At 22.4% G+C, this 19,089-nt stretch overlaps 3 protein-coding genes across 3 annotated transcripts; 1 reads left to right on the top strand and 2 right to left on the bottom strand.

Moving 5' to 3' along the window:
* Positions 1-1,061: 1,061 nt before the first annotated feature.
* On the bottom strand, positions 1,062-7,348 carry LOC122502892 (ferritin subunit). The gene is made up of 6 exons (XM_043613215.1): positions 7,030-7,348; positions 3,977-4,098; positions 3,274-3,435; positions 2,959-3,108; positions 1,622-1,811; positions 1,062-1,502 (listed from the first exon to the last, which is right to left on the bottom strand). The coding sequence occupies exons 1-5, from the start codon at positions 7,100-7,102 to the stop codon at positions 1,659-1,661; spliced, it is 660 nt and encodes a 219-aa protein (XP_043469150.1). The 5' UTR covers positions 7,103-7,348; the 3' UTR covers positions 1,062-1,502; positions 1,622-1,658.
* A 135-nt stretch (positions 7,349-7,483) lies between these two features.
* Positions 7,484-13,553, top strand: LOC122502891. The gene is made up of 4 exons (XM_043613214.1): positions 7,484-7,639; positions 9,650-9,753; positions 10,024-10,301; positions 12,686-13,553. Exons 2-4 carry the CDS (start codon positions 9,654-9,656, stop codon positions 12,974-12,976), a joined length of 669 nt encoding a protein of 222 aa, XP_043469149.1. The 5' UTR covers positions 7,484-7,639; positions 9,650-9,653; the 3' UTR covers positions 12,977-13,553.
* LOC122502887 (KIF-binding protein-like) lies at positions 13,474-19,055 on the bottom strand. The gene is made up of 2 exons (XM_043613212.1): positions 18,904-19,055; positions 13,474-15,364 (listed from the first exon to the last, which is right to left on the bottom strand). Exon 2 carries the CDS (start codon positions 15,315-15,317, stop codon positions 13,554-13,556), a length of 1,764 nt encoding a protein of 587 aa, XP_043469147.1. The 5' UTR covers positions 15,318-15,364; positions 18,904-19,055; the 3' UTR covers positions 13,474-13,553.
* Positions 19,056-19,089: the final 34 nt, after the last annotated feature.

The raw sequence follows: 19,089 nt of genomic DNA, 5'->3' as shown, positions 1-19,089 counted from the left end.
TCAGATTAATGTTGTTTTTTTATTTTTAATTTTACAGTTTATTTTAATTTTAATTACAATCTATATGTTTGAAAAATATTGACAAGAAAAATAAAATTCTTGGATTTTACACATTCGGACAAAAATTTATCTACTTAAAAAATATATTCAATTTTTTTTTTACTTTTATCTTTATTTGAAATTTATTTATTTGTTGAAAAAAAAATGTTTGATTTATATGTTTCAAAATCATCGATGTTTTAGATTTTAATTTTTGAAATGTAAAACTTCTTTTATTTATCTTTATCTAAAATTATTTTTATTTGAAAATTTAATAATTTTATGCGTTGGTTTGAAAATCGTCGATGTTTTAGATTTAAATTGTTTTTAAAATGTGAATTTTTTTTTTGATTTTTCGAAAATTATTTTTATTCAAAGATCTAATTGTTTTATGCGTTTGTCAATATTTTCTGCGTGCAAATTATTTATTTATCAAATAATTTTATAAGACAAATATAATTATTATATATTATATTATTAATATAATATATTATAATGCAATATTATATGTGTAACGAAAGAAACGATTTATATATTTCTTTGCAGTCTGATATTTAAAAACAAAAAAACAAAAATTGACAATTTTCATCGTAATATGAACAATGTTTTTCTACCAATAAATCGAGAATATATCATCAGGAATGCGTACTATGTTTTATTTCTCATTTTTACGTATTCTTCCTGATATAAAAAAAATAATGAAAAGCCGAAGCGTTGTTAGTATTATTATCGATAAAACGTCTACAATGTTAAAGGTTTATAGCATTTTCATATTTTTAATATTATAAACATTTATATTTCCGTCCTGATTTGATTAATTATAATGTTAATTTCAAGTCGAAAATAAATTGTATTAATGAAATTTAAATATTCATTTAATTCACTTTTTGAAAATTAACTTATTTCAAACAGTATTTCTTTGTTTTTAATCGTATATTTTATTGTAAAATTTAAAACTCATTATTTCTTTTTAAAAAATGTTAATTTATTCAGATTTCTTAAAAAATGGAAAATACAGAAAAAATTCTTTAAGAATTTTTATTTCGATCAAAAGTAAACAATAATATTGAAATTGAATATAATAATAATAATCTCCATATTTTGTGGGTGTACATATTAACATGCATATCTTTATTCCAAAAAAATAAGATAATCGTAACATTTTTTTTTAATTTGCAAAAATTTCAAGAGAAAAAGAAAATAGAAAACAATTTATATAAATACTTTTTTATAAAATATTTAATATTGGAATAATTCATGAATTTAATTTATAGAATAAAAACATGCAGAATTACTTAACTAATATTTTAAAAAAATAGTTTCTCATACGGATTGTATAACATAATTATGGGGCAAACTTTTTGAAAACAAATCACAGATTATAAATTGATTTTAACATTCAAAAAAAAGGTATTCTAAATTTTTGTCGTATGGAAGTAACTATATTTGTACGTCTAAATATTCTGAAAAAGAAAATTAAGAACGGAATGAGTTGATTAAAATCTAAATGATAATGAGCAATTTTTGGCCCATTTGGATGTTTTTTTTTATAATAATTTGTAATTGAATAATTGAAAATCACCTTCTTCTCACGTTTATAATGTAAATATTGACAAAATTTACAATTCCTCATGAAGCTTCTTATCGTACAAAAATTCCCCAAGCGGTCCATGCGTTGACATCATTTTGCCAAGAGTTGAAACTTTTCCTGCTAGATCACGTTTTCCTTTATATTGTTCGTCCAGGAAATCTCCAGTGAGATAATCAACCAACTGAAAATGATTAACGTTTATTATTGAAGGAAGCAAATAACTTGAATCAACAATTTAAAAGCAAAAAACAAAAAAAAAACGAGGAAATGATAAAAATAGAAAATGAAAACAAGAAACTTCTTTCTTGTTTTCATTTTCTATTTTTATTTGCAATTTTTATTATTTCTTAAATAAGAAGTTATTTAAGAAATAATAAAAATTGCAAATAAAAATAAAGAATGAAAAGAAGTAAATAATAAAAATAGAAAATAAAAGAAACGAAGTGAATAATGAAAATAAAAAATAAAACGACGGAGAATTTCACGTTTCTTATCAACGATTATAATTTATAATTATTTTTAATTAGAAAAAATATATTTCTCACGAGGAAAACAATAAAAATTGCTATTTATAAATTTTTAAATTATTGATCAAGAAAGTATATAAAATATTTTAAAACAAAAGTTTATAAAAATTTTAACAGGAAAAATATTTGTTCTTCTAAATCGTTGATTTATTAACGTTATGAACTTAATCGTCACAAAATAAAATAAAAGTAAGTAATAAAAAAAGAAAATAACATAAAGAAAGTAAATAAAAAAATAGAAAATAAAATGAGTAAATAATAAAGATATGAGGCAAAATAAAGGAAGTAAAACAAAGAACTAAATAAAAAAAGAAATAACAAATACAGAATAAAATAAAAAAGTAAATAACAAAAATAGTAAATAATAAAAATATAAAACAAAATAAAAGAAGTAAAACAAAGAACTAAATAAAAAAATGAAAAAAGAAATAACAAATACAAAATAAAAGAAGTATTTAATAAAAATAGCAAATAAAATAATAGAAGTAAATAATAAAAGCAGAAAATAAACTAAAAGAACTAAATAATAAAGAAAAAATAAAAAAAAGGGCTTGTCTCGTTAATATTGTAAATAAATAAATAAAGAAATAATAAATAAAATAAAAGGTGTAAATAATAGAAATAGAAAATAAAATAAAAAAAGTTAAACAAAGAACTAAATAAAAACTCAAAAAATAACTAACAAATACAAAATAAAAAAACAAACTAAATAAAATAAAAATAAAATCCAATACAATAAAGATAAAAAAAATTCTAATCGGAAAAATTCGTAAAAGTTGAATAAACTTTCAAGACACTTACGTGGTAGTCGTTGACAACATTGCCAAGATGAGTCTTCGAGTGTTCACAGACACGAATAACATTTAAAATACTCTTTGTTACATTGGCTTCCAAATAAAGAGCTTCGGTAAGAGCGTCAACGCCACTTGTCCATTCCTCACGAACAGTTTTCTATTGTAATAAGAAAAAATAATTTGATTACATTTAAATTATAGTATAATCATGATTATATTATAGTCAATAGTCATTTCTATTCTATATTGTAAATTAAAGAAACTAAAAATAAAATGTCATGAATATAATTCGTACATTAATTTATTAACAATGGAGACTTACCAGTGGGAAATTCAAAAGTTTGCTCACATCATTTGTCAGTTGACCGCGCATAAGTAAATATTCAATAACTTTAATTGCGTGCTCTCTTTCTTCGCTTGCTGCTTTGATAAAGAACTTACTGAATCCCGGTCGATTCACAGAATCGCGAGCAAAATGTGCTCCCTGAAAGAAAATAATTATTGTATTTTTTTTATATTTGTTTGAAAATTATTTTCTTTATTTAAAAATTCATTTCTATTTTCTCACTAATTTATTTTAAGGAAATAATTAAATTACTGTATTTTTCTATTTGAAATCTAATTATCATTTTAAAAAATATTCCATTTGTTCAATATTTCAAAAAAAAAAAAAAAAAATAGGAAAATAATTCTTTTAGAGAACAAAATGTGCGCCCTAAAAAAATTGAGATATTTCTTTTATTTATTTGAATATTATTTCCTTCATTTAAAAATTAATTTCCATTTCTCAACTAATTCTTCTTTTTGAAAAAATAATTACTATTCTTTTTATTTAAAATCTAATTACTATTTTTTTAAAATTTCCATTTGCTCGAAATTTTAGTAAAAAAAAAATAGAAAATAATAATTTTTCCCTTCTTGAAAGAAAGAAAATATGGAAAATTTCGAAAGGATTAAAAAAAATACATAAATTCAAAAGGACGGAAAAAATACAGAAATTCGAAAGGATTTGAAAATATACAAACCATAGAGAGATAAGTCATGGCAGCATTAATTTCAGTTTTCACTTGATTTTCCAAATATTTTATACATGGATCTACCATATCGATCCATTTGGTTGGATCGATATCAGCCGGCTTTAATGTACCTGAAAGAAGAAAAAAAATGTTAATTTTAATTTTTTTTATCAACATCATTAAAATGATTTATATGATTTACAATGTATTATTCTTGCGAGGATTCCATTATTTTATCTCTTATACGTGCGAGATCGGATTTTTACAATTTTTCACGTACTTATTATCACTAATACCATCTACACTTTGCATTACGTTGACTTTGATAAAAAAAAATAAAGATGATACATTCCCCAACAATATCTTATCCTACTTTAATAGAAATCTATTATTATCATCGGTAGTATTATAATTTTCGATTATTTCTAATTTTTACACTTTTCAAGTTTATTTAGATAAAAAAAATAATAAAATAAAAAAAATTACAATAAAATATTTAAATATTAAAATATAAAAAAAATATTAAATATTTAAATAAAGTAAATAAAAAAGGAATATTAAAATATAGTAAATAAAAAATAATCAAAAATAGAAAATAAAATTCTCTTGCTTTTCAAGTACAAAATATTCTGAACGTTCGAATGAAATATTTTTTAATGAAATATTCAACGAAATACTCTTTCCATAAAAGTATTTATCAATTAAGTCTTCAATTAATAAAGAAAATTAAATTAATATTTAATAAATTAGTAAAATAATTGTAAATAAAATAAAATTAATAAAATAAATAAAAATAAAAACTAATAAAAATAAATAAATAATAATAAATTTATATTAATAATTAAATTGAGTTAATAATTTCTTAAACATTTAATAAAATGTCAATGAAATAAAATATAATAACAAATTTTATTCATTGTATATAATAAGACAAAAGATTTTATTAATAATGTAATGAATAGGCAATTTTTAGTTATTTTAGTTTAGAAGTAGAATAATCATGATTCGTAACTAGAATTAATCACTCAATGTGACTAATTCTCTTTTGTAATGTTATCAACAAGAATAATAATTATTATATCTCATGGTCTGCAACTTTCCCCACATCTTTATATTATTTCACATTATCTGGAATTTGTTTCTGAATTGAAAATAAATAGCTAGTTCCAAAAACATTGACTTTGTTTCATATTTTCTAATATTTTCAATTACTTTCCAATAATTATTCTACAAAAACAAAAATTACCAGTATTATTAATTTTTTATATAATAAATTACAAAAATCATTATTTATAATAATAATAATTTAAAATAAAATCATTTTCGTAATTATTAAGACAAATGTAATGTTAATTTTTGAATTTTCAAATTTTTTAGTTTATTTCCAATCAAAATGATTTCAGTAGGAAAAAATTCTTACAAAATAAAATGTTTAAAATTCTATTGTAAATTTTCGAATTTTTAAATTATTTCCAACTAAAATGATTTCAGTAGAAAAAAATACAAAATAAAATGTTTAAAATTCTATATTATATTTAAATATTCAAATTTTTTAATTTATTTTGCTCCAAAATGATTTCAGTAGGAAAAAATTACAAAATAAAATGTTTAAAATCTATTCTTTACTATAATTTAAAAATTTATTTCGCACCAAAATAATTTCAGTAGGAAAAAAATACAAAATAAAATGTTTACAAATATAAAACAGTTTTCAATGGATAAATTTTGTGAAAAATATCATAAAAATTATTCGAAAAAACTCAAAATATTCCGCGAAACTTTTCCAAAAATTAATATTACCGGTAGTATTTTTTTTGTGCAAAATTATAAAAGTAGACGAAAACAATTAGAAATCGTATTTTTGTTTGTAATTGTCATAATTGTTAAAATAATATTGATAAAATAAATAAAATTATTAAATTGTTAAATTAACTTTTTTACTAAACTTCAAAATTTGAAATTATTTCGAATAGAACCAAAATACTTCAATAGGGAAAAAAAAATACATTTCAAAATAAAATTTTTACAAATGTCGAACATTTTTTTCATTTGAAAGTGTAAATTTTATGAATATAATGAAAATTATTCAACAAAAGCTCAAAATATTCCGCGAAACATTCCTAAAAAAATTAATATTATCGGAAGTATTACTTTTTGTGCAAAATTACAAAATCAGACAAAAACAGTTAGAGATCGTATTTTTATTTGTAATTGTTAAATTAACTTTTTTTAATAATTTTCAAAATTAGAAATTATTATTATTAAAAAATTAAATTCTTGACAAGAATTTTATTAAACTTTTTGAAAATAATTTAATTGTTTCGATAAAAATTACAATTCTTTCTAAAAATTTAGTTAAAATTGTATTGAAAATAATTGAATTCGTCTAAAGAATTGTAGCAAAATTTTTTAAGATAATTGAATTTTTTTTTCTACGAATTTTAATTTTGAAAAAAATTCAATTCTTTCAAGGAATTTTTTAATAAAAATTTTTTACTAATTTTAAAAATTTGAAATTATTTCGCATAAAAATAAATAAATACTTCAATAGAAAAAAAATACATACAAATGAAAATGTTTACAAATGTAGAACATTTTTTTCATTTGAAACGGTAAATTTTGTGAATATAATGAAAATTATTCAATAAAAACTCAATTTCCATATTCTGCAAAACATTTCCAAAGATGAATAAATTAATAATAATAATGGCTTTAATAGAATAATGTTCAAGAATCAAAGTAAAAGGAAGAAAGAAAAAAAATATTCGCGAAAAGAAATTACGCTTTAGTAAACACACACAAAACGTATAGTCAGATTTTCTACGAGAGGCGAAACAAAAATACAAAAAATAGTTAAAATATAAAAAATTGGACCAGTTGAAAAGTTTAATAATTAAAGTAAAAAGAAAAAAACAAAAAAATAATCGCGAAAGTAAATTACGTTTTAGTAAACACAAACGAAACGCGTAGATTTCTTACAAGAATCGAAAAAAAAAAATACAACAAAATAGTTTAAATATAAACAATTGAGAAATTATACTAGTGGAAAATTTTACACTTACACTTGAGACCATCGCCGTAAGCAACGCTAACGCAGGATAGTGCGAAAAAAATGGAAATTAGCAATTTCATCATGTTGATCAGTTGGTATTTGTAATGATGGAAAATATTTTGTGTATTTTCTAATTGACGTTGATTATTCGAAGCAACCTTTATACACACTGGTATAGAAGGCTGTTTTCTTCAATGCTTGATGAAAAAAGATTACAGGCAACTATCCACAATGTACAATATCATTGGCCACTTTTAAAATGAAAATCAAAAATGTACGTCGTTCCTTGTGATTTAATTCTTCGACTGCAATTGACGCGATATTACTATTTGATATTTCAGTGTGAAACTTGGTGAAACTGAAATGATTCTTTGTACTTGCTTTAAGAGCGCAAGCGTATAAACTGGTCAGCTGACCAATATAATGTATATGACTCAGTGAATATTCCGTCGTTCGTCGTCGTCGTCTTCTAATGCTTTGTAGCTGATATATATTATAATACGTTTAGTGAAAGACAAATTTTATTCTTGAATTCATGCTCATTGTTTAGCACAGCGTCGAAGCGAGAGTATTCACGCTATTTGCTAGATATCTGCAAAAAAAACGATTTAAAAAATAAGGTACGTGAACATTAAACATTATTTTATAAACATACACCTCATTTTTTATACTCTATATTTCTTTTCAAGCTCTTGTTTTCACTTTTGTTTTTTTCCAAGAATTATTCGCGCAAACTATTTTTTCACATTGAATAGTAGTTTGTTTATCGTTTGTCTAATTTCCGTCAGATAATTTACGCAACGAATTAATTACGTCTTGTCTGGTGCTACTCTATGTACATTAAAATGAAGAGAAAAGCAATTGACATTTTGCATTGCAAATATATTCACACTGCGGTTAGAAATTATTTTTAATATTTTTTTACTGTGAAAAAAATTACATTTTTCATCATATTGAGCAAACGGAAGTATTTTGATTTTGACGATTGTTTACTTTTCGAATATTTTTCATGTTTCTATTGTTTTGAAGATTCATTGTTTTGAAGAATTTTTAGAAGAAAGACTTTTTTTCATAAATTAATAATCAGCATAAATTTGTTTCTCTGAATGATTCAATTATGAATCATAATTCGTGCAATTTTTATAAAAATGTGTTTAAAGTACAATCTGTAATTATAGAGAAAATTAGTCATTAATATTAATATTTTAATATTATTTTAATAATTGTGTTTTATTTTAATGATTGTTTTAATTTTATAATTGTGTTTTATTTTTAGAATCATGTTTTTTAAAATCATGAATTTTAAAATTATGTTTTTAGAATTATGTTCTTTTTAATTATTCATTTTTCTAATTATGTTCTTTTTAATTACGTTTTTTTCTAATTAAGTTTTATTTTTACAATAATTTTTACGAAAACTTATATTGTCACTTTGTAGTTAAGTTTTTATATCATAAAAGTAGGTCATAAATTCTGGCAATAAATTAATTGCTTACCTCTCAATCGGGAAGAGTATGTGTTTCAGTTGCGATATTTATCTGATAAGTTCTCACGCACAGTGGGGATCGGTTTTTTTTTATCTGATAATAAGTAGTTACATTTTTGTCTCCGATTATTCAATCAATCTCTATCATGTCAATAAATTTTAATTCGATTATAAAGTCAATTCACTGTGCGTATTGCAGCTGAACAAATAATTATATATATAACTTGTTGTTCGATAGATAATTACTGTTTAATTTATTCTTTTGAAATTGTTTTAAATAATTTGTTATTAAAATAGGTATGTTAATTTTAAACAAACCACAATATTGTTTTTCATAACCTTCGTTTGTTTACAACCGTCAAGTTTATGTGGACTTTAAATTTAAGGGTTTTTTTTACAATTCCGGTAATTATTAATGAAATACGATTGGTCCGCGAGATTTTTTAAGGGTGAATTCACTTTTTGGAAATGACCAATCAAATTTTTCACTTGTTTGTTGCGTTCGATAGTATCGAACTTTTGCAAAACGTTGTAAAAAAGACCATTAGTTTCAACAATGACAGACCTGTCAACAATCAGTAATTGTTTGTTTACAAAAATGTAACGAACAAATATTTATTGTAAAATATAATATTTATTATAATTAATATAACTGTTACTGTTAAAAGACAACAGTTCTGATTTTGCATTTCATTATTAATTAATTTTTAATGCTAAATCAACAAAATGTTTACTGTATTTATTTTTTTAATGCTTGGAACATAAAAATTACTATTTTTAAAACAGTAAAACATACTTTACTCACTTTAATACTTTTATTAATTAATACCAACTATATTAATATATTAACTTCAATAATTTAATTATTATTTGGATAATTTATTTGTAAAAGGCGTAAAAGGTCATTAAATAATAAAGTGTATAGTTAAAAATAATTTTTGAGGTTAGAATCAACAAATAGTCGCCGATTATAAAAATTGTTAAAAAAGTGAATTGTTTCCTTTATTCATAATGGTGTTTTTACTAATTAGAGTTGTTAAAAATTTAGTGTCTATAAAGTATAAATAATAATAATAATTAATAAATACTAGTGTTTTAGTGTCAAATTTGCAAAAATCTAATATATTCGTTCTTTTTTTTACAGAAAAATGTTTGCTTTTGTACTATTGAGTGCTTTACTCGTCTCTGCATCTGCAGAATTCTGTTATCCTGAAGTTGAAGCTGCTTGTAGCACTGCTCCAACAACAGGTATAAATAATTTCTAATTAATTATTAAAAATATAATAAAATATAATATAATCGTACTAAAAATATTATAATTTTTTGAATAGAAATAAGAAAAATATTACTAATAAATAAATTGATACATAAAATATGAATAAAATTCTTATTAATAATAATATTAATAAATATTCTTATTAATAAAAATATTAATAAGTTTTCTTATTAATAATTTATCTATTAATTTCTATATCGGGGAAAATAATTTTTTTGTTTCTTAATTTAAAAATATTCTAGATGGAGCATTACTGAAAAATTGTAACGCGAAATATGGATCATTTGAAAATATGCAGACTGATCTTCAGGCGTATACGAACGCACATATTGAATCGAGTTTCGAGTACTTATTAATGTCATCGCATTTTGGAAATTACGAAGCCAATCGAGAGGGTTTTAAAGGATTGTATCGAAAATTGTCCGATAATGCTTGGCAGAAGGCTATCGATATGATTCAATTTATCACCAAGCGAGGTGGCACAATGAATTTCAATCAATTGCCACATTTCAAGAAAACCGTAAGTGTCGTTCTTTTGCATATTTGTGAAAAGGAAATTTTGAAACTTACAATTTTATTATCAAGAATTTTATTACTAACTTTAATTTTTTTTAAACGAAATTAAAAGAAACTTTAAATTTACTTTTTTTGGAGAAGTTTTTAGAAACTTTTACAAATTTAATTTCTTATTTTCCTTTTCTTGTTAAAAGTAACAAATTTTTTGAAAAAAATTAATAAAAAGACGCATAAAGTGTTGAACATTCAAATGAGAGAAATATTCTTTTAAATTTCAAATTTTTGGGAAAATATTGAAAATTTCGTTTACAAGAAAAATTTAGAAATTGTCTTATTTTGCATAATTTTGTGGTAGATATTGTTTAATTTTAAAAGATAACTTTTGTTAACAAAAAATGCTACCCTAGTTTTTTTTAACTTTTATAATTTCTTGCCTAGAATTTTATCAAAATTTTTTAAAAGAATTGAATTGTTTCAAATAATTTTATCGAAAAAAAACTTGAAAATAATTAAATTCTTTCAAGGAATGTAATTAAAATTGTTCTGAAGTTAATTAAAATCTTATAAAGAATTTTATCAAAATTTTTTATAATAATTGAAATCTTTCAAGAAATTTTATTGAAATTTTAAAAAATAATTGAATTCTATCAAGAATTTGTATTAAAATTCTATTGAAAATAATTGAATTCGTCTAAAGAATTTCATTAAACTTTTTGAAAAAAATTAAATTCTTTCAAGAAATTCAATTAAAAATTTATTGAAATTAATTTTATCAACATTTTTTTTAATTCACTTCTTTCAAAAACAAAATTTAAGTTCCTTCAAGTAATTTAATTAAAATTTTACTAAATTAATTAAATTCTAAACAAGTTTATGAAAATTATTTCAAAATAATCGAATTCTATCGAGAAATTATATTTTTGAAAATAATTGAATACTTGACAAGAATTTTATTTTAATTTTCTAAAATAATTTAATTGTTTCGATGAAAATTAAAATTCTTTCAAAGAATTTAGTGAAAATTGTATTAAAAATCATTGAATTCTTTCAAGGAATTTTATTAAAATTTTTAAAAATAATTCAATTCTTGACGAGAATTTTATGAAAATTTTTTAATTTAATTGAATTTTAGCGCAGACTTTTATTATTTATTTAAATAATTGAATTCTGGCGAATAATTTAATTAAATTTTTTTAATGTAAATGAATTTCACCGATTTTTATTGAAAATAATTGAATTCGTCTAAAGAATTGAAAATTTTTTAAAAATAATTGAATTCTTTCTATAAATTTTATTTTTGAAAAGAATTGTAAGTATTTCAAGAAATTTCATTAAAATTAAAAAAAATAATTGAATTATTTCATGGAATATTATTAAAATTTTTTTTAAATAATTGAATTTTTCTCTAGAATTTTAGTAAAATTATTGTATATAATTAAATTTTAGCGAAGATTTTTATAATTTATTTAAATAATTAAATTCTAGCGAATAATTTAATTAAAATTTTTAACTATAAATAAATTTCTACGAAGAATTCTATTATTCTTGAAAATAATTGAATTCTTGCGAAGAATGTTATTTTTTGAAAATAATTAATTTGTATCATGGAATTTATTTTTTGAAAATAATTGATTTGTTTTAAGGAAGTTAGTTTAAATTGTATTGAAAATAATTGAATTCGTCTAAAGAATTGTATCAAAAATTTGAAAAATAATTGAATTTTTTCTACGAATTTTATTACAAATTTTTAAAAATAGTTGGACTTTCCCTAGAATTTTATTAAAATTATTGAATTTAATTAAATTTTAGCGAAGACTATCATTATTTATTTAAATAGATTAGATAAATAGAATTCAATTATTTAAATAAATAATGACAGTCTTCGCTAAAATTCAATTAAATTCAATAATTTCAATAAAATTTAGGTAAAATTCAATTATTATTTTTAAAAATTTTAATAAAATTCGTAGAAAAAATTCAATTATTTTTCAAATTTTTGCTACAATTCTTTTGACGAATTCAATTATTTTTAATACAATTTAAACTAACTTCCTTGAAACAAATCAATTATTTTCAAAAATAAAATTTTTCACAAGAATTCAATTATTTTCCATAATAATAGAATTCTTCTCAGGAATTCATTTATAGTTAAAAATTTTTTATTTAGTTACATTTTTTTAATATAATTGAATTCTTGCAAAGAATTGAATAATTTCCTGAGATGAATTATACATTTAAGAAAATAATTAAATTCTTGCATAGAATTTTATTACAATTTTCGAAAATATTTAAATTCCCTCAAAGAAATTATATTAATGTTTGAAAAAAATAATAAACACAAAAAGAAAAATTGTACATTTAATTATTTCCATTAATTTCATTTCGCAGGCGTCAGATTCTCGTGTTTTGGAATTAAACGAAATCGGCAGTTTGGCAAAGGCTCTTGACACTGAAAAAGTAATGGCCGAAGAAGCATTGAGACTTCACGCACAAACGCAAAATCATCCCAAACAAGACGCAGCAGTGGCACATTATTTGGAGGAAGAATTCATGGAAGCACAAGCTGATTGTATTCGAAAATTGGCAGGTCACTCCAATGATCTCAAAAATCTTCTACAAGATCGCGATGCATCTCTCTCCATCTTTCTATTCGATGAATATCTCCAAAAAACTCTCTAAACAATTCGCTTATTCTTTTCCAGGAATTTTTCCTCCCCACAATTTTTTTGATAGACATTTTTTTTCATGAAATTCAATATAAGAATTAATTCAGAACTGTAAATTAAAATTCACTGCTTGTGATTTTGCCATTAAAATATTTTGGTTAATTAATTTCTCAATTAATGTTCTTCAAGTTTCGAACGATGAAATGAACGAAATCCACGTTCGAAAGAACGTGAATTTCGTTTATTTCAACGTTCGAAAATTGGGGAAATTTTAATTAAATATATCTTAGAGGATTTAAAAGACAAAAAATATATAAAAAGGTACGTATTTCGTATTATAATTATAAATTATAAAATGTTAGTGTAAAATTAAAAAATGAATTATAATCATATTTACTAAATTATAATTATGATTTATTAGATTACAACAATGTTTTGATTTGAAAGAAATATTCTAATTCCGAGAATTTATTATCTATATACAGAATTACAATTATAAATGTAAAATAATTATAATTTTCAATAAAACTTTTTATTTTTCTTTGTAATTTACAATAAACGTTGAAATTAAAAATTTATTTACAAAATTATTATGGATTCCTCATTTCTAGCTTTAATTTACTAATTTTCAGTGGAAGTAATTTAACGAAATCTTTACAAACACTCAATTCAACGTGCATCAATTCCTTGGCGTTTGAATTGCGTTCGCAGTAATTCACCAAAAATGAATAGGCATTGTAACTTTTTTCCACATTCTCGAGTTGTTGCTGTTTATCGGGTGTTATGAATTTATTATACAATCTGCCAACGTGAAAATAAGCGCTCAATACAGCTCGTACCATTTCATCGGGAAATTTATTTGTGTCGACAAATATTTTTGAACTTTTTAACGATTCGATGAATTTTTCGAAATTCTTTATCGACGATCCAGTGAGATTATTAATTTTCTTCAACATATTCGGCGTCGGTCGATCGTCACTCGCCTGTAGACGATCTAATTTAATGTCGAGAATTTCCGAATATGTCTCGCCGAGTTCCATCCAAATTTGTCGACAACTACTTTGATAGTAGGTCTCGTGTAGTTCCTTGAGGACATCCTCCAACATGTCTATTCGTCTTTTGTGCATTTTCGCCTGTTGCGCCTCGTCGTTGTGAAAAAATGCCAAGTCCTTGTAGGCTTGCGATTGATCCTGAATTAGTTGGACATAATCCGAGGCGTGATTCTCGAGGGAATAATATTGTTTCGCACTGTCGATCCATTCGTTGATTTTGAAGAAAACTAGTTTTGCGTCGGAAAAATCGAGTAGATAATTATCAGTTATTTCGTTTGCGATCGATTCGATATTCTTCTCGATACTTGTGAATTGTAATTTTTCCAAACAATCTTTATCGATTTCGGGCTTCTTCTCCTCTTGTTGTTCGTTTTCGCTTTTTAGTAAAAGACGTTCCTTGGAGGCGGTGAGGAGTAAAATTCCATATTTCACCCAACAGCGGGAAATATCGGCACTTCTGTGCTTGTAGTTTTCTAATTTTGCCGCTGATTCTTCGTCGTTCTCGACGTCAGTCTCGATTGCCGTCAGGGTGTTTTGATAATTTCGAAGAACATAACTTGCAGCTGATAAATAGTGTCTCGCTTGTGAGAAGCATTCCTTCTCGAGAAAAAATTGCGACAGTGTCGCGGCATTCAGGGCCCAGTCGATACTCTCAAAATCCTTGTACTCCAATTGTCGGGATAATGTCATGTGACAGTAGATTGCCGATTTGAGATAATCCTCCAAAGTTCCGTAAATTTGTGCCAAATAATACAAGGTTAGTGTGTGTAATTTTTCCAAAACTGTCTTTGCTTCCTCTTCGTTGACAATTTCGACAAGAAATAATTTTGACATGTTAATTGGTTCTTTTTCCCTCATCATAAATTTTTTGTAAATATCTTTAGCTCGTTCTAAAAATGTCTTGGAGACTGAGGCTTGATTCCTTTGTGACCAAAGAATTCCCAGTTGATTTAGAGCACTTATCATTGGTATTATTCTTTGCGGTAGGGTTTCATTTTCACTTAGATTATCTATGCAGTTCATGAAAAATTCCTCGCCGAGTTTCAATTCCTCTGTTTCGACGTAAACAATACCGAGATTTAGGGATATTATTGCTAGCAGTGTATTCACGTCGTTCTCTTCTTTAATTACATTGCTGGAGGTTTTTAAAAGGGAACTTTGCATTTCTTTTAAAATTTCAATTGCTGCATATTTGTTTTTGTAGGGTTTTGTCTCGTCTACAATTTTATCGTCGGAATCTAGTAGTTTTCTCACTTGGGCATATTTGTCCTTTAATTCTAATAATAAAGCTTGGAAATCCATTTTTGTTCTTTTTAATCGAAAATTGTGTGAGTTTTGAACTTCACAATCTGGAAAATAAAGTGAATTGGATTATTAGTAAAAAATTGTTAATATAGATAAACAAGGTTGCCACAGGTCAGGAAATTCAGGCAGAAGTCAGGGAAATTAATTTTTTCTATTTCAGACAATAATTTCTTTTTCAATAACTTAATTTTAATTCTTCAAGAACTATCATAATTATTACTTAAATTATTTAATGATTAATTTTATTTCAATATTTCAAAATTGATTGAATTTTAAAAGAGTTACGTTTACAATTTTCATAAAAAGATGAACTTCAAAAGATTTCAATTTAAAATTTCACAAAATTTCAATTTTGAATGAATTTAATTAGAAAGAACTGAAATTTTCCAAAAATTGTAATAATTCAAATTCTTCTGAAATTAGTTAAATTTTTAAATATATATTAAATTAATTACTAAACATAATAGATTTATAAAAGAATTTTAGTTAAAAACACTTAAAAAAAATTGAATTTTGGAGAAGTTATAAATTATTGCAGAAATTCAATTATTTTCAAAAGTAATAAAATTCTTCGCAAAAATTCAATTATGTTCAAAAATTTAAAAAAAATTCTCGTCAAAATTTCAATTATCTTTATAAATATTAAATTTCGTCTCCGAAATTCAATTATTTTCTAAAATTTTAATAAAATTCTTGGCGAAATTTTAATAATTATTTTCAAAAAATTTCCTCAATTCACTGATTTTCCATACAGTACCGTCCGCAATTGTCAGTCCACCCATTTTTAAAGGAATGACAAAAATTTTTTAACATAAAATTCATGAAAACTAAAATTTTTTTTGGTTTATATTTTGAAAGACGATAAAATTTTGAAAAGAATAAGACCTTACAGAAGTCATTTGGCCAAAATTTGTAGAAGATATTCCTAAAAATCGTCATTTTCAATGTTCTACAAAAATTTAAATAACTCCTAAAATAATGAACGCTTTTTAATAATTTTAGGCTTATTTTAAAGGTCTTTTTCTACGGAATAAGAATTACTTATAGGCATTAACCTGTCATTTTTAACTTGGAATAAGCATGACGTCAAAATTAGACAAAAAAATTGGAAAAATTTGAAATCAATTTTTTGTACTAAAAACTATTCTAGAACATATATAAAACATGATATGGTGTAGATTTTTCAAGAAAATTTAATAAAAATGTATGTTTTAATTTCAAAAATTATTTTTCTTTTAATAATATTATTTCAAATTTTTTGAATTTTTTTGTCCAACTTTGACGTCATGCTTATTCCAAGTTAAAAATTACAGGTTAATGCCTATAAGTAATTCTTATTCTGTAGAAAATGGTCTTTAAAATAAGCCTAAGATTATTAAAAAGCGTTCATTATTTTAGAAGTTATTCAAATTTTTGTAAAACATTGAAAATGACGATTTTTAAGAATATCTTCTACAAATTTTGGCCAAATGACTTCTGTAAGGTCTTATTCTCTTCAAAATTTTATCGTCTTTCAAAATATAAACCAAAAAAAATTTTACTTTTCATGAATTTTATGTTAAAAAATTTTTGTCATTCCTTTGAAAATGGGTGGACTGACAATTTCGGACGGTACTGTATATACTATTTTAATAAAATTTTCCAAAAGAATTAAATTATTTAAAAACAATTTTTTTTAAATTCTACGCAAACATTTAATTATTTGCATAAATAATAAAACTCATCTCAGAATTTCAATTATTTTTAATACAATTTTAATCGAATTCCTCAAAAAATGTAATTATTCTTAAAAATTTTATCAAAATTCGTCAAAAGAATTCAATTATTTCAAAGTTTGTTCATAAAATTCTTTATGAAAATTTAATTTTAAGAAACATTAAATTATTCAATAAATTATTTATTTTTGTGTTTAATTAATTGAATTCTAGTAGAATTTTCTAATAAAAATGGATTTAAAAAATGGATTTTTGTTAAAAAGTAAGATAATAAAATCAAGTTCTTTCGAGAAATTATTATTCTTGAAAATAATTGATTTCTTGACAAGAATTTTATTAAAATTGCAAATAAAATTAATTAAAATTTTATTAAAATATAAAATATAAAAATATAAAATATTAAATTAAAATAAAATTGAATTCATCTAAAGAATTGAATACAAGTTTTTGAAGATAATTGCATTCTTTCTACGAATTTTGTTTAAAAAAATTGAATTTTTTCAAGAAATTTTATTAGAATGTTTAACAATAATTGAATTTATCTAAAGAGTTGAATCAAAATTTTCAAAGATAATTGGATTCATTCTACAAATTTTTTTTTTTTTGAAAAAAATTGAATTCTTTCAAGGAATTTTATTAAGATTTTTAAAAATAATTGAATTCTTGCCAAGAATTTTATTAAAGTTGATGAATATAGTTGAATTTTAACGAAGATTTTTATTATTTATTTAAATAATTAAATTCTAACGAATAATTTAACTAAAATTATTGAATATAATTGAATTCCTGCGAAGAATTGTATTATTTATGAAAATAATTGAATTTTTGTAAGAATTTTATTTTCTGAAAATAATTAAATTGTTTCAAGGAATTTAATTTAAATTGTATTGAAAGTAATTGAATTCGTCTAAAGAATTGTAGCAAATTTTTTTGAAAATACATAATCAAATTCTTTCGGAAAATTATATTTTTGAAAATAATTGTAGTCTTGAAAAGAATTTTATTAAAATTGTATTGAATATAATTGAATTCTTTCCAAGAATTTTAGTTTAAAAAAAATTGAATTCTTTCAAGTAATTTTTAAAAAATTTTTAAAAATAATTGAAATCTTGTTGTGACTTTAATTAAAATTGTTTAAGATAATTTAATTTTAGCGCAGACTTACTATTTATTTGAATAATTGAATTCTTACGAATAATTTGATTCAAATTATTATAGAATATAATTGAATTCCTGCGAAGAATTGTATTATATTTATGAAAATAATTAAATTTTTTGGAAGAATTTTATTTTTTGAAAATAATTGAATTGTTTCAATTAATTTAATTTAAATTGTATTGAAAATAATTGAATTCCTCCGCGATGAATTATATATTTAAGAAAATAATTGAATTCTTGCGAAGAAAATAATTTTGAAGAAGTTATAGTATAACAATATTTTTATAATAATATATAAAATAATAATTTTTTCAAATGATTTTATCACTCGTTCATCTTTAATTATTATAAGTTGTTGAATTTCAAAAAGGTTTCGATTTTGAAATTTTTGGAAAATTTTTATTCCTACGGAAAAATAATAATGATTGAGTGAATCAGAATATTCTTTAGTGTCAGGGAAAATGTCAAAATTTTGTCTGAAAATCAAGGAAAAAAATAATCAAATTTTTGTGGCAACCTTGGTATAGTAAAAAAAATAGTATTATTAAAGGAATTCTATTACAAATTAATCGTACATCTGAATACAATTGAGAGATTCTAGATTCGACTTGGGAAAATAAATACGAATTCGAAATAAATCGGGTTTACTTCAAAATGGGAATATTGGAAAAAATATTGGTTTTAAGTTGTAATTTTATGTTCTAACTTACCGAGGGTAAATTCTAAATAATGTAGACAGCTATTAAACTCTTTTGTTTTATCACTTATTAATATTATTTTCTATTTTTTCTATTATTTTATTCAACATGTCACATTTAAATACCTCGTTTATTTTGATTGACTTTATCAGGATTGAGAAACTAGTCTCTTAAGTTCAGGGTTGAGAAGATAATGCG

The sequence above is a fragment of the Leptopilina heterotoma genome, unplaced genomic scaffold (genome assembly GCF_015476425.1).
Source record: "Leptopilina heterotoma isolate Lh14 unplaced genomic scaffold, ASM1547642v1 Lhet_24, whole genome shotgun sequence".
Lineage (NCBI taxonomy): Eukaryota > Metazoa > Arthropoda > Insecta > Hymenoptera > Figitidae > Leptopilina > Leptopilina heterotoma.
The sequence above is the reverse complement of the archived record's forward strand: the minus strand, read 5'-3'. Positions and strand labels throughout refer to the sequence as shown.